Source organism: Momordica charantia (assembly GCF_013281855.1).
Source record: "Momordica charantia cultivar OHB3-1 chromosome 10 unlocalized genomic scaffold, Mcharantia_2.0 BLBB01000010.1, whole genome shotgun sequence".
In the NCBI taxonomy this organism is placed as follows: domain Eukaryota; kingdom Viridiplantae; phylum Streptophyta; class Magnoliopsida; order Cucurbitales; family Cucurbitaceae; genus Momordica; species Momordica charantia.
The window spans coordinates 5,511,361-5,527,277 of NW_028275158.1; the positions used below are offsets into that span (position 1 = coordinate 5,511,361).

Sequence of the window (15,917 nt, forward strand, 5' to 3'; positions counted from 1 at the left end):
TAAACAATTTTAGAAATATTTATTAAAAATGAAAAATGAAAAACATGAACAGAAAACTTATGTTTTTTAAAAATTGAAAACAAAAAATAATAAACCAGGAATGGAAATGTTATTACTAAATAAGCTGTTAAAAATCATTTTGACAGCTTAGAAAATTTCGCCTATCTTACAAATCAAACATATTTGCGATTTTTCTTTCTTTGATCCTTTGAACTAAATTCACTAGTTTTTTTGCATTTTATTTATAACGCAAAATTTTAGAGTGAAACTGAATATAATATTACTTGGTTTTCATCTTTTAAAACTCAATTTTACTTATAGGTATTAACCTTTTATATTTAAATATTTATTCAACAACCCTGCTGAATTGAAATTGAATAAAAGATAGTGACATCACATTCAAATTTATTATTTTCTACAAGTTTGTTTTTTTATTGTTAAATATCTCCACCTACTGGATTAGAAAATGTTAAATTACATGCTAGTTCGTGGTTAAATCTCTATTTTGTCTCTAAAGTTTTAAAATTTTCAATTATGTTTTTAACTTTCAAATTTCATTATAATAATTCGTTATTGTGATTAATATTAATATTTAAATGTTGATATGAAATGTTAATTAGACTAAGAGCGGTGATTGGACGCAACATGACTCGAGGGAGTAAGCCAATTGAATAAAATAAGAGTGTAAATCATAGAAATAGAGGAGTAGACATGTATGATACCTTTTTAATTACATTTTTCTTCCTCTCCACTCTTATAATTTTATCCAAACTACCTATTCTCTTAGCTACAGGTTACCACATTATGTCAAATCAATTAATAAACTCACGCTGACATGTTTAATAGAGCCAAGTTAGATATTTTTCTAAGATTAATCTTTCAATATGGTCCTAGTAGCTTGATTAAATCTCTTAAAATGTCTGTCATTGTCAAATGTTGAACAATTTTCTTATATATGACACTTTGTTTGGACATTCTACGATAATATTTAATATAGGTTATATATATATGTAAAAACTAAATTAATTAATGGTACATATTAGGCTAAATATTCCAAATTCATCTCTTTTTTATCTTTTATCCAATTCAAACTTTTTTTAGTTAAACAAAAGTGGGATTCAAATACGTGAGTATTAATATTCATCAGTTTCATATTAAAATCAATCAGAAAGGACAGAAACACACATATCTATTATAAATCATTGTAAGGTTCATTTTCTTTATACCACAAAAACAAGACTCGTAACAAAAGATATTAAATTCCCTCTGTTTGTCTCTCTTTCAAAGCATTACGCACAATAAAGTGAGTCAATTAGGCACATGATGTGTAGGGAACCTCTCTTCGCCTCCTCGGCCGACGGCGCACGCAGCCTCTCACCAATATTATTCTCATTCTGACGCCACACTCAGGAGTGTCCTTTTATCGTATAGGGCTCCTCATTTTGCTTGATTGTCCAACAGAAAGAGCCAGAGGGGTGACTGGGAGAGAAGAGTTGTTCGACGCCATTGATTGGAGGCAGTGATGGTGCGCGTGGAGATCCAACAGTGGTGAAGGAAAGAGAGAGTAAAAAGGGTGAAGAAGTTGGTTGAGGCATTAATACAAACAGGTGGTGGGCAGAAGAGCATGGTGGGGTGTAGGGCTCCGCCAGCCAGTTGGGCCAACGTTACTTTCAAGAGGACAGACTTTGAACTCACTTTTTCCCCATTAACGCCACGCGACAGGGAAAGGGCAAGGATATATGCTGGGAAGTTTACTCTTGCATCTGTCTTTGTTTATTATTTTTTTTAATCTCAAATCAATATGAATTTATTTTTCTTCTCGTTTTCTTTTTTTTTATTTAATAATTAAAGTGCACAAATGTGTTAGTTTTAACCATGAGTATTGTTGAATTAAGAAATTGTTCAACTCTGCGAACGTCGGATTAGCAAGAAAGAACTAGATTGTGAGCTTAGAATGTCGAGCAGACGACATGCAAGACAGAGCGAACACTTCAATGCCAAATTTAGTGAATTGTCAAACTAAATTTGAGAGAGAATTTAGTGTTCGAGTACCTCAAAGTGGAACGGAATGGTTCTATTTATAAGCAAAATTCTCGACAGGTATTCCTGACAAGGCCTCAATGACTCTTTAAAATTGTCGTGAACTGCTGCGTGTTATCATGGAGTGTGTCGGGGATGGGGCTGAGTTGAGGTAGAGCAATCGGTCCAATCAGTAATATGGGAACATGATTATGAGCAGACTTGGTTAGCTCAGTCACCAAAGGAGATCGGTTCGGCACATAGGACGTGCCGATGCGATGGTACTTTTATTCACATTTATGAGCCCCGTGTAATGTTTTAGATCCATCAATCTCTTACCACATGTAAGTTGAAATTCCACCTCCAACAAGTAGAAATATTACATCAACTTTAGGACTTAAAAGTGATATAAATTCCTTTAAAAAAAAAGATATAAATTATGTCTTAAACCGTGGATTTTTTTTTTTAGTACAAACATGAAAACCATTGAGTTAGGTTTAGTTGGGTAAATGTTTAGCATTGTTAGCAACAGCTATAAATATCTATCCAAATTTGATAAAGGAAAATGGCGATTAAAAGATTTAAATTTTGATTGCAAAGGTTAAAATTATCTACATTTTGAGATCCATCACTAAAAATATCATGGTGAAAAATCTAATACTACATTAGCATGAAATTTTTTTTATACTATCATTGTTAACATAAAAGGCTAAAAGCAACATTTACTTAATAACATGTTAAGAGATGTGAATTGAAATAATAGGTACTGTCATGATACAAGCACTAAAAATTTGATAGCTATTCGACAATAAATGATTGACTAGATTTTTTTTTGGTTAATTTTATAATACTGATGATTCACATTGTTTTTCAGATTTTTAATAAAATTTTATTCTTATTTTACACTTTTTTTTTCTCTAGCTTCCCCAACTTGAATCCTATCTCTCCTCTCTTTCTTCCTCCTCCCATCACTCAAATCCCTTTCTTATTTTCCCTCTTTGAAAAATCTTAAATTACCTACAAACATGAGAATTATGACTGTTGATAAATTTGAGAGGTATTTATATATAAATAGAAAAAGTCAAAGTCAAAACGCTACAAAATAAAATTCAAATTCAAATATGATGTAAAATATAATAAGAAAAGTTATATTTTCACTATGCTTGAAAAATAAATTGAAACGTTGTGACATTTTTTTAGAATACAAATTAAACTTGTGCTATCCAATAAATTTTCTCTAAATTTTATATTGAGAATTAGCAATAAAAATAAACAATAGATTAGTGATTTCATTTCCTTTCTATTGAATAATGAAAAATAAAATGAAACAAATTTATTAAAGCCAACTACTCCCAATTTATTATTATTTTTTTAATATGGAAAGATTAACAAGTCAAGCATCAAAAATAAATCGGTTTACCAACTCTATGAAAGCCTAATAAAATTATTTTATGGTTAATCTAGAATATTACCTTATTAGTGTCGTAAATACAATCAAAATTTCGCATTGGCCAAATAAGAAGAAGATCGTAAGAGTACAAATGAGGGATAAAATCTCTATTGGTACGAGACCTTCTGAATTAAACAAAATTTTTTATTTGTTTGTGTCTACATTAGGGTAAATCACAACTCGACCCTACCAAATCATCTATCTTCTAGATTCGTGTGGTCAATTAAGTCTCAGTACATATTCTTTCCTAATGAAAATTTTTCTTATAAGAAAAGATTCCCCTTTCCCAATCAATTTTTTTTCCCATAAGTTAAGAAAAAGAATTGTCAAATTATATACTTTCTAAGAAATTTAATTAGGTACTATTATTAATATTGATCTGTGTGATGGGACAAGTATAGTTTACAAACAATTTGGCACACACATGTTCACGTAAAGAAATCACTGTTATTGGTCAACATGCAATTAGTAAAAATTGACATTTTTAGTAAAGCAGTTTGAATGTTCGAGTTATATGCTTTTAATTACCAATGAAACTTTTTTTAGTAGAACGTGTGTCGGGTGGAGGATCGAACTTACGACCTTTCAATTGGAGATATATACTAATTACCGTTGAGCTATGCTCGTTTTGACTTTTCAAAATTGACTTAACCAAACTAATGGTGAAGGATTATTTTAAAGAGAAGTAATTTTTCGTAGGATTTTGATTTTCTGTGACAATAATAAATAAGGCATAAGGAAGACATATTATATACACCTCATGTAGGGTATATTTTCTAAAATATATATATATATATATATATATATATATATATATATATATAAACGAGAATAGTTATTATAAAACATAATCATTAAGAACTGAATATTACGCCTTTCCTTCTTAGTTTGTTTTCATCACAATTTATTTAATATATTTTTCTTCTTTTTCAAAACACACTTAAATTATTAGTTAAATTAAAAAAAAACAAAAACATATTTTTAATTTCTAAAGTTTAGCACAAATTTTGTAAATGTTTTAAAAAACAGATAATGTAACAGAAACAAAATAGATTAAGATGCTTAAAATTTTTTACCATCATTTTCAACTCATTTGGATACATATAAAACTTAAGTATTTACGGTTGAGTAGTTATCTTTCTACTTACCTCATTAAAAAATTGACAGCTATTTTTATATATATTTTTTCTTTTATCTTTTTTCGTTGTCATTTCTTTAATTGTGATAAGTAGAAGATATCTACTGTCGGTAATTCGATAAGTACCTACATTTTATCTTTACGAATGCGGTAGGAGATTTCTTTTTTCTTTTCCATCCAAAAATTTTAAAATATGATGCAAAGATAGTGGGATATAATTTTATTTATTTGTTTAGAATTAGAGGGGTATACTTTTACTTTTATCACTTTGAATAATAGGAGTTTGTTTATTTATTCTAACTTGACTCTCAATCGAGGCGTTCATTAGCGGGTCAGTATTCGAAAGTTGATAGAAAAGGGGGAAGATCCTGTGTGTGATGGCACACCAAAGCATTATCTGAGAATTCAATTAGAGCCGTTGATTTTAATTACCTTTGACTCATCCACAGCGTATGTTTGTTCTACTTCAAGCAAATTAACGGATGACCCAGCAAGCAACGGAAACCAAGTTGACGAGTTCCGTCTCTGGTGGGTTTCTTGTACTGATTTTCAGCCTCAGTTTTTATTGGAAATTTTGAACGACATATGAATTGATTTGAAGTTGAACTTTCTTTTGGAATTAACTGCAATCATTTTGGCTTCGGCTGCTGTAGATACGCGAGAACTCTCTCTCTCTCTCTGTGGTTGTCCTTTTTCATGGCTATTTCCTGATATTTAAATTTTGAAGACTGTTGTTCGAGGGAATCATTTGCTGTTCATCTTTATTATGGGGGTTTGCTTTTAGTTGAGCTTTTTTCCACATACTTATCTTATTTTATTAGCACAGAGAGCTCTTTCGCTTTTTGCCCGCGGTGTGTAAAGAGCCAACGGTCCACTGTGGTAGGAAGATTCGGGTGCCGCGTTACGCTATTTTTATTAAGAAAGGGGTTTTCTGGGTTTTTTTTTCAATTCTCCTTCAAAGAGGTTGAAGAAGAAGAAGAAGATAAATCGCTTCGATCGGTGAAATCTGAGTTGGAATCATTTTGGACGGGTGGGGCTTTGAGGGAGATGATTTGGGTTATTGAGGCTGTTCCACTGTGCGGGTTTTTTCTTTTTCTCTTGAAGCTAGAACGAAGCGAAACAGCTTGGAAACTGTTTGAAATTGAGTGATTTTGAAGGAATTCTAGGAGTCAGAGGACTGAGTTTGCTGATTTTTTTGGAGGATATTTGATTAAGAATTTTCTAGCATTTAATTTTCATAAGGGCTTCTGGTGGATTTTTAAAGTCTCTCTATTTGCCTTCTCTCACAAACGGCAAGGGATTCTTCCATTTTGGTTCGAATTTCTGCATCTCAGAGTAAACTTCTCTCTCCAACTGTTTATGTTATAGTTACTTCATAATTTGTGTGCCATCTTTTCTTGAAACACAACCTTCATTTGGACTGTTGTGTTGTGGTGTGTTGTTAGTCAATGAGGATTAATTACATGGAGTTGGACTAAAATAACCTCCTGAATTTGGGTGATTATGGTGATTCCTGGCCCCGTTTGAACTTGTCAAAGTTCTTTCTTCTGTGGCCCTGGCTGAAAATTATGCTTTGATTCAGTAAACTGATCTAAATGAAGATTTGATCAACTAAATTCTAGCGTTCTTTTCCCGGGTGAAGGATATTCATGATATTAGGTTTGATTTATATTCTGTGATACTTGAGAAAATTCATGCAAAGAAGAACAACCAAAGGATTTTGATAAACTATTTGTTAAGCATACCTCTATGTCAAATCAGATGCACTATTCTTTGAAGTTCTATGATTGAAGCCTAATTTTCAATCTGTTGGCAATGCTTGTTACTGACTATTATTTTGATTTTTCTCAGAGTTGGTGGTCTCTCGTGAATGGGAACTGATACTACCGAAGACGTGGAAGCAGTTTCCAATATCCATTCCTTTAGGGTATCATTGAAATCTGTAATTTCATTTCCTTTTGTAATATATGGCTTATGTATTGAAATGTCATGGAGCAGAAGAAGTTAGAATTTGGATTATTTCCTTACAACTATGTTTCTTATCCAAAAAAATAATTAGTCTTTTGTTTTTAAGTTTTAGAATTTGGATCATATATCAAACTGTCTCGGTGTAATTCATTTGTCAATTTAGGTTCATTGTAAAATGTGTACTGAGCTAATGGAACTGGTTGGCCGGGTCTCGAAGATATTACCAGCGATTGAAGCAGCTCGGCCTGGAAGCCCGGAAGGAAGAGAGGCACTGTGCGACTTAAACAATGGAATAGAGAAAGCAGGGTTACTCCTACAGTATTGTCGAGAGTCTAGCAAACTTTATCTGGTGGGTATATCCTCTGAAAAGCAGACTTTTATGTGGTCTACCTTCTAAGATCCTCAATGATTAGATGGTTGATATTAGACCATCAAAATTAATCATTTATCAAGTTGGAATTAATTTAAATTTCAATCATTGAAAAAGGGTTTGGGTTACTCCTGCAGTATTGTCGATACAGGTTACTTAGCTAATTATCGGTGTTGATGCTAATATTTCTTTCAGGCATTAACTGGAGATAGGATCGTCTCTAGATGTCATAGAGTGAGGGCTTTGTTGCAGCGCAGTTTGCGTAAAATTAAACACATGGTTCCTGTCGCATTGGCTCGGGAGGTTTGTTGAATTCACTTTCTTCATTTCTTTTCTCTCTTATCCCCTTTTTGTGAAGAAAAGAGCCGCGCTGTTTTACCATTTTCATTCACAGAATTATGATATCTTGGTGCAAGAACCTGCTCACCGAATATCTCAGATTCTCAACTAGTATCATTAGCCATATTTGTCCATGCATTTATTTCATAGCAGCATACCAAATAGAATAGAATTGCTTGTCTTATTTTATGTAATTAAAATGGGAGTTTTCCTTGCCCTAAGGTGTGTCCCTATTGTATCCTGGAGTTGGCTTTGGGTGGGCAGAGCCTCTAGTGGGTTGAGCCATGAACACAATGCAAGGAGATATATCTTTTTGGAATATTATTACAATCAAGCTGTCTGAACTCAAATTACTTTTGACCCTTTAGCTGTGGCTGATTTCTCTTTTTATATATATTTTGTAACTCTACTCGGTTATTAGGATGACAATGAAATCATTATTTGCAGATCTCTCACGTAGCAGATGATCTTAGGGGTGCAAAGTTGATCCTTGACTCATCTGAAGAAGAGACTGGGAAGGCTATGCGACAATTACTGAAGCTAGGTGCTTCGGCTTCGGATGCACTGGAAAAGTCTGAAATCATGGCTCTTAAAATTGCTGCTTTGAGGCTTAATATTTCTTCATCCAAGGAAATGTTGATGGAGAAACGATCAATCAGAAAACTAGTAGATGATGTTGGTCATGGCGATCCCCTTAAAAAGAAGATTTTGATATACCTTCTATATCTTCTGAAGAAGCATGGAGACTTGATACTGCAAAAAATCAAGGAAGCTCAAGCGGATAGCTCTAGATGTAATGGATTTGGTGAAACTGAAGTTAACGTGAGATATAGGAAGAATGCTTCCCAAATTGATATAATACTCAATAGGGCCATCCCCCCAGGGGAATTTAAGTGCCCCATATCAATGAGATTGATGTATGATCCTGTTGTAATTGCATCTGGATTGACATATGAGAGGGTGTGGATTGAGAAGTGGTTTGAGGAGGGTCATGATACGTGCCCACAAAGCAAAATAAAACTAACCGATTTTTCGATGACTCCTAATGTAGATATGAAGAATTTAATCGATAAATGGTGCGTAAAGTTTGGAGTCACAATTCCAGACCCCAGTGTGGAACCAGAATGTCCTGAGGTTTGGGAGGATTCCATTGCTAGCTTTGGAAGTTCGATGAACGATATACGTTTACCCATCGATTTCAGCAATGTATCACTCGGAGGTCTTGATAATTGTTATTATCCAGATTCATTGAGCCTCAATGGTGGCAATGGATTGGCTTTCAAGTCTGGGCAGAGTAAAGATGATGATCCGCAAAGATTTCAATCTGATTCAAATGCTGAGGAAACAGAGTTGGAGTTTCCATCTAGCATAACTGAGCTTCCGTGGGAACCGAAATGCAAGGCGGTCGAAGATATGAAAAATTCCATTGTCAAAAATGGAGATGTTCCGACCTTATCTGATGCCGTCATGGATCAACTTGCCTTATTTTTAAAGGATGCATATGATCAGCAGGATTCCAAAGCCCTGAAAAATGGATGCGAGTTATTTCTGTTACTTGTTAGAAAAAGCAGGTAATTTTTCCTGATCTTTCGGCATCTTAGTATCTGCTAATGGTATTTTATGCTTTTATTTGCTTTCCAAATTCAAACCATTACTTTATCATAATTATATACTGATGCATCAGTCATGTTCTTTAGTTTCAAGCTCATACATTTGATATCCTTACTGATTTTCACATCCTTCACTGACTAGCGTGTAACGGATTGTTCAATCTTATTGCAGGTTCAACAAACTGAGTGTTCCTGAGAAGATTCTGACAACTTTGGCTAGTTTACTTCATTCAGAAGTGACTTATGAAGTTCTTGCTGTTCTGGAAGCGTTGTCCAGCCACCATAAATGTGGTTCTAACTTTGTCGCATCTGGTGTCCTCACTTCAGTGGCAGAGTTCCTCGACTCAGAGATCAAAGACTTGCAGGAATTCGCTATTAAAGCTTTTTATAATTTGTCCTCCAAGAGCAACATCTGCTCTGACATCGTATCTTTGGGGTGCATCCCAAAACTTGTTCCCTTGCTAAATGATGAGGTTCTCTCTGGAAAATGTATGTTTATTCTGAAAAATCTCTGCCACACTGAAGAGGCTAGGATTTCCATTATTGAAACCAATGGCTGCATTACCTCCATTGCTCAACGACTTGAAATGGGCAGTCTCGAAGACCAGGAGCATGCAGTTACTATTCTTCTTTCACTGTGCTCGCAACGAGTCGAATACTGCGAGTTAGTCATGGCAGAAGGTGTTATCCCTCCTCTCAACAATATCTCTGTCTATGGGAGTAAGGAGGGAAAAGCAGGTGCCTATGAATTGCTCCGACTTCTAAAAGACGCTCAGGATCAGGAGGAGCAACAATCTTGTGTGTCTGATCTTCCTTCCCCGAACGAGCCGAACGAGCCGGAGCCCCCCAGCTACTCAGAGCATAAGAAGCCTAGCAAGAAGTCTGGATTTCTTGGAATGAATATATCAATCTTCTCAAAGCACAGTCCACTAAAGAAGAAATAAATGTGGTCTCGAGCTTGTAAACGTTGTCTCGAGCTTGTTTTTTGACCTTGGAAAACTGCCGGAAGAACTGCATTTGATATTCCAAGTTGCTAGCAAGTTTCTGGTGATGGATTGATATATATTATATGTAATTAGTGTTAATAATCAGGTTTGTACATTTGTTTATCTTTAGGGGATTGTCCAATGATATTGCTTTCAGAAAGTAGCTTTTGGTTCGCCTATTCATTGGTAGTGTATTGAAACTTACTGATAAAACTCCTTGCCTTGGACTGACAGTGAGTTGTGTATAATTTTTGGAAGGTTGAGAGTTTTTTTTATGTAACTAAACAATAAATATTGTTTATTGTTTATTTATTTTTAATGATGTCTGAAGCCATAATTAAAGTATTGCGATATAGATTTAATCTATACGCCCTGTGGTACATTTTATAATTTATCTCTCATACATCTAATGGCATAAAATTACCAGTTACATTGTGACGGTTCTAGTAATTTATCCAAAAACACACATCTCGACTTTCAAAATGTGTGGCTGAACATTGGGACAGAGATGACCGAACAACCAAACAATAATGTTAAAACCATTTCCAATCAGAATGTCTCGTAAGAGGAAGTAACCATGAAGAAATCTACATAGATAATACAACGGATTGACATTTATAATAATGTATGCGTTTTAGAGCCAAGGAGATGATACAAATTACAAGTCAAGCCTCAGAATTAACCACTCTTGGCGACGATATCGATCACATAGCCATCTTCTCAGCTGTTGTTCTTCCCCAACAAGCTCCAGCATTTTCTTACTTTCCGATCACTACTCACAACATGATGTCATTCGCAGGCTGGCTTCGTGTCGAAGCTGCTCAAGCAGATTGCAAAGGCTTGGAAGGCAGAGAGCGGGTAGTGGTAATCCATGGTGAAGATGTCTTTTCCAATTTTTCCGAACTGAAGAAGTACCTTCTCTTGCTCTTCCACCGAAACATTATGGGATTGATCAACAGCTGCAACGAGTTGGAAGTTCTTAACAGATGCCACAGTCACACGGCCTCTGAAATTTAGGCACCAGCACTGCAGCTGCTCGTGCCATCTCGGTGCCTTGTTTTTAAGTACCAATGATTCATCCGACCCCTGAACTGCTGCTGGTTCTGATAGGCTCTTTGAGCCAAAGTCCTTGGATGGATCCTTTCTTATAGAATTGGATGTGGAAGAAAGGTGGTCGTCGATAGAGTATATGAACGATGTAGGTGTTGGGGCAGTGCCTCCCTCCTGAATTGAAGAGACTGGAATCGACTGCATGATGCACTGCATTCTCCGAGGACCTCTAGTACGAAGAACATTAAGTTCATAAGAAATTGTGCCTACACTGTAGTTACAGGCAGGTACTCTAGGAGAGACTTGCTTAGAGCGAAATCTACGGCTCGATCGACTATTTTGCCAAGCTGCAGGGTCACAAGGAGGTTGGCTGTCATAAATTGAGAACTTCGTGCCCAGGAAATTAGACCTACAAATATTGATGAAGTAAATTATCAAAAGAAGAATACAAAGACAAAAGTGTGCAAGTCTATTAAGGCTTACCTTAATTTACCAACATAGGTACTACTTGCTCGAGAAAAATCATCGGCAGCTAAAGATATGATGAAGTCGGTGCCAGCCGCTCGTCTGACCCTCTTGGCTGCTAACAACAATTTATCCTTCTCATCCTCCACTGTCAATCCAATGCTTGTCATTAGTCAAAAGCTAGCACGAGCATACATATTCCATAATTTTCTAAAATCTCATTTCCACCAATGCATTAATAAGTTCTCTATCAAGTATTAGTTTCGTTCTAGGAATTAATGACAGTATTACAAAGGTACATGGTTCAAAAAATGTAGTTGTCCAAAAGGATTCTAACGAATTGCCCAATTTCATCTATCTATAGCTGTTCTTCTTAAAAGAGGAAATTGCCAAGGAAATAAAGAAAAAGTAATGCTAGTTAAGCTAAATAATAGACAAAAACTCTATTGAATAGTAAACATTGAAAATTGGATTTCCTAGAACGATGATTGCAAATACCTTGCCATCTCTTTATATGCTAAGCAAAGCGACAACTCGGTTGTTTAAAACTCCTGGACAAGTCAAGCTTTTTTTTCTCTCCAAATTTATGAACAATAAGAAATTAAATGTGTGAAAAAGGAAGACATGACTTACAAGGTACCAAACCGAAGTACAGAAGGTAAGTCGAAGTTGCTCTGTCCCTTCTTATAAAGCACTGAAATGGAGACTCCCGAGGTCCAGGCTTTAATTGTAAAAAGAAAGATCAGAGACAGAGTTAGGAAATGAAAAGATTTGGCAAAAAAGAAGGGAAAATGGATAAAATCCCATTACCTGCTTTAACGAGATTGGAAATGTGAGCCTTCCACATTGCTCAGGTGTTCTGATAATCTCCTTTGTAATGGCCCTCCAAGACCTACAAACTGAAGCACAAAAAACAACTACAGCTCGAGCAGGCCATGAGGTTTCACTCTCTTCCACTCTCCGGATGATGTCTAAAAGCAATTCAGGGGGCAGATTTGCCCACCGGCCTTGCTGAATTATCTCCAATGGGGAAGGTTCTTGATCGGGTGCAATATGCGACATCGTGCGGTTTCGCCAATGCCTCCCAGTCCCCCCTTCTTCTCCTCGCTTTGAAATGCTTCCAATTCCATCTTTCATCTCTCGCAGCTCTCTAACAAAACTTTTAAGCGACATCTTTCAACAGCATAAGCAAGCACCCTTTGTGTCAAAATCAAACCTGCCAGTGACCACCAAAGTTGAATAACGAAGCGAACCATAAAAGGAAAGGAGCCAGTCTCATAAAGTGGAAAAAGCCCAAATGCGTGTTTTCACAACCAAACGTTGCACTATTTATTGAACTACAGCCTTTCATACAGCTTATTAACTTGAAAAATCAACGCTCTCTCTAAGTTAAAAGGTTTTCTGATTCCATAGACATGATTCGGCTATTCCATCATTAATAAGGTCATGGCCGATGACGCAAACAAGGACAGATCACAATCTCCTCTCTCTCAGCAACCTTGAAAGGAAAACTTCACGAAGCTTTCTCGGCTTCTTATGAATTTTTTCCTCCATTTCCAGACAACAACAGGACACCTTCGTAAATGTCGACTTAAAATTCGAGGTTAGGTCACAAATCCTCAGCAGGGATCCGGGAATCTTTCTAACCCCAGAAATTACGGTTTCGGTAACCTCTCACATAAAGATTAGCATTTACTCCATAAAACACCCCCCCCCCCCCCCCCCCCCCCCCCCCCCAACTATGAAAATGCCGCTAAAAATTTCGAAGGAGGAACCAACCTGTTCAAAGATCAAGGAGATCGATCACACAAAACTAGCTCAAACACAGAACTCCACTTCCACAATGCCCCCCGAAAACGATGCAGGAGGTTGTCAGGAAAGCAAAAACTTCCGGATCAGAAGAAGAACATGGATCAAGTCAGAGAAACACGGCCATACATGAAATCGTGAAACAAGCATCAATCACCAATTGAACTCCATCAAAATTCCAGATCCCGAGCTCGTCGCTACAAAGCCATCCGGAAGTGAAGAATTGGAGGAGAGGAGGACGGAGCGGGCGAGGCTCGACCAGCGAAGGAAAACGAGTGCTTGGCCACCACCAGAGGTCGAGAGCTTCAATCAGAAGACATGGCCCAGCATTCTCGAGCTTGAACGGATCCAGCCAATTTCTTGTTCAATTCTTCTTTTTTTTTTTTCCACTAATCTTTAATATTAAATTTCAATTTGTATCTCCTCTTTCGTACTTTTCAATATCCATAAATTTTATTTATATATTTTAATTATTCTTTTGGATTGTATCAAAATTTAAAGTATATAATCTGATTTTTCAATTTTTTTAAATTACAAAAAAAAAACCCTTCAACTTTTCCCTTTCTTTAAAAAATATTGGTATTTTTTTTTTCAAGTTTCAATATTATCTGTAAACTTTTCAAAAATACTCTAAGCAAACATTTGTTCATTTTTTTAATGAAAAATTGACGTGACAGAATTTATAACGACGTAGAAAAGTTTACATGAATTAAGTCTAAAAAAGGAAATGTAGAAGTAACAATTGTTTTTTAAAGCAAAATTGGGTAAACAACAAATAATCAAACTTTGTTAATAATGAAATAAGGAAATGTTTAGAGTAAAATTGGATAGACAACCTAGTCAAGCTTCTATGTTAATTGTCGAGTCAATTGTTCGTTCAAAATAATATTTTTTAAAAATATTTATGAAAATCAATAGTAGCATTGAATCTTTTGAAAAGTAGAAGTATTCTTTTAAACTAAGGTTCAAGGTGTTATAAACATAAAAATAAAAAAACAAGGTTCAGGTTTTTTTAAAAAAAATTTAGGAAAAGTTTTTAACGATTTTTGCCAAAGCTAGCGTCGATAATTGGTATAATACTTATAATTTAAAAAAATAGTAGAAAATTATTTCTTTTTTTTTTTCTGAGAGCTTTTGTTTGTGGGTCTAACCATATCCCTTAAAATTTATTCTTTTATTGAGTATTTTTTTATTGTATCAAATTGAAAATATTTAGTCTAATGTTTTATTTATCTTCTTGTCAAAAAAAATAGATTTTTTCTTTGTCAAATGTTTCTAAACGGTTTCAAAATTAACGTTTTAAACTATTTTTATTACTTGCAAATTTCAAAATGATAGGAAAATATATTTTTGTTTTATTTTTAAGAATTTGATTGTTAAGAAAAAGTTGTAGGATTGTAAATCCTAAGTGGCCATGACTATTAAGCTAGTGTCCCTTTTTGGTTGATTAAAATGATAACACTTAAATTGTGTTATTTCATTTTAGTTTATAAATTTATTAAATATCTATTATAGTCCGTTAATTTTAAATAAATAACTATTTTATTCTTATCATTAATTGTATAATGAATACATGACGTCAATTGGAGTAAGTGTATTAATAGGCTGACATATGTATGTATTCGAGCCACGTAGATGGATTGTAAATGACAAAATTAAAGTATCAAATTTGTTATTTTTCCTAAACTCACGTCCGATGTAAAACCAAAATAACTATTTAAAAAAAGTTAAATAGATATTTTAAAAGCTTAATACTATAATAGAATGAACTTGAAAGTTTCTGGATCAAAATAAAATTTTGACCATATTTATTTATTCTAGGTATTAAATAGAAAACAAAAGTGATATTTAAAACTCAATTTATTATACACCGTAAAATAAATCTAAAATACATTAGAATAACATATAAATATTTGTTTGTTTTGAAATATATTTTTTCAAATTTTAAATAAAAAACCTCTCTCCTCCTTTAAAAGAAAAAAATGAAGATTTATTTGTAAATATAAGTTTCGAACAGATTATTAGATTGATAAAAATAGGAAAGTTGTTATTATTAATTGGAAATTAGGAGAAGCGGATCTACTGCCATTCGCTCAGACTTCCCCAAAAGTCACACTTTAAATGGCACGTGTGGCTGTGGGCTAACTGGTCTAAGTATAAAATAAATTGTTGTAAAAAAATATAGTTTCTTCAAAATTAATTTCGAAAATATTGTAATTTTGAAATTATTATATCCTGGCAGATGATTTATACGCCTAATAATTAATTTCTTTTTATTTTTTTTGGTACAATATAGAATTTTTCAAGGGGAGTGTGTTAACCGTTAAACTATGTTCATAGCATTTAACAGTTATTTTTCTAGTATAATATATAAATTTAAATTTAGCCACTTTTTAAAAGTTTTTTCTCAAAATTTAGATACGACAAACATGATGGATTACCAAACATGTATATTTCTAAAAAAAAAAAAAAACAAACACAAAAAATAATAAACATAACCTTATCAAACGAGTCCTAAATTTTTTGTTTATCGCAGAATATATGAATTTTGTTTTCTATATTTAGAAATGAAGTGGTGACATTAATTAATGATCCGAACAACAATACTTTTTAAAATTTGTTTTTAAAATAATAATATTTTTAAAAAGTTCATGTGACTGTGAGTCAGTACGTAATTTAACCATATCCTATTATCCTCTTGTTTATTTATTTA

The 15,917-nt window shown here is 34.1% G+C and overlaps 2 protein-coding genes across 4 annotated transcripts; one reads left to right on the forward strand and one right to left on the reverse strand.

The window, feature by feature from the left end:
* Positions 1 to 5,215: 5,215 nt before the first annotated feature.
* LOC111008189 (ARM repeat superfamily protein) lies at positions 5,216 to 10,199 on the forward strand. Of its 3 annotated transcripts, none has more exons than XM_022280795.2 (6): positions 5,216 to 5,942; positions 6,459 to 6,549; positions 6,739 to 6,924; positions 7,141 to 7,248; positions 7,732 to 8,855; positions 9,067 to 10,199. In XM_022280795.2, the coding sequence occupies exons 2-6, from the start codon at positions 6,478 to 6,480 to the stop codon at positions 9,836 to 9,838; spliced, it is 2,262 nt and encodes a 753-aa protein (XP_022136487.1). In that variant the 5' UTR covers positions 5,216 to 5,942; positions 6,459 to 6,477; the 3' UTR covers positions 9,839 to 10,199. The 3 variants fall into 3 exon arrangements, with proteins under 3 accessions (XP_022136487.1, XP_022136490.1, XP_087974689.1); XM_022280798.2 differs by having other exon boundaries at positions 5,217 to 5,942; positions 6,459 to 6,534; XM_088118563.1 differs by lacking the exon at positions 5,216 to 5,942 and adding an exon at positions 5,972 to 6,266 and having other exon boundaries at positions 6,459 to 6,534.
* Positions 10,200 to 10,389: 190 nt separating this feature from the next.
* On the reverse strand, positions 10,390 to 13,582 carry LOC111008190 (tubby-like F-box protein 5). The gene is made up of 5 exons (XM_088118564.1): positions 13,175 to 13,582; positions 12,206 to 12,611; positions 12,029 to 12,116; positions 11,414 to 11,543; positions 10,390 to 11,339 (listed from the first exon to the last, which is right to left on the reverse strand). Exons 2-5 carry the CDS (start codon positions 12,566 to 12,568, stop codon positions 10,670 to 10,672), a joined length of 1,251 nt encoding a protein of 416 aa, XP_087974690.1. The 5' UTR covers positions 12,569 to 12,611; positions 13,175 to 13,582; the 3' UTR covers positions 10,390 to 10,669.
* Positions 13,583 to 15,917: the final 2,335 nt, after the last annotated feature.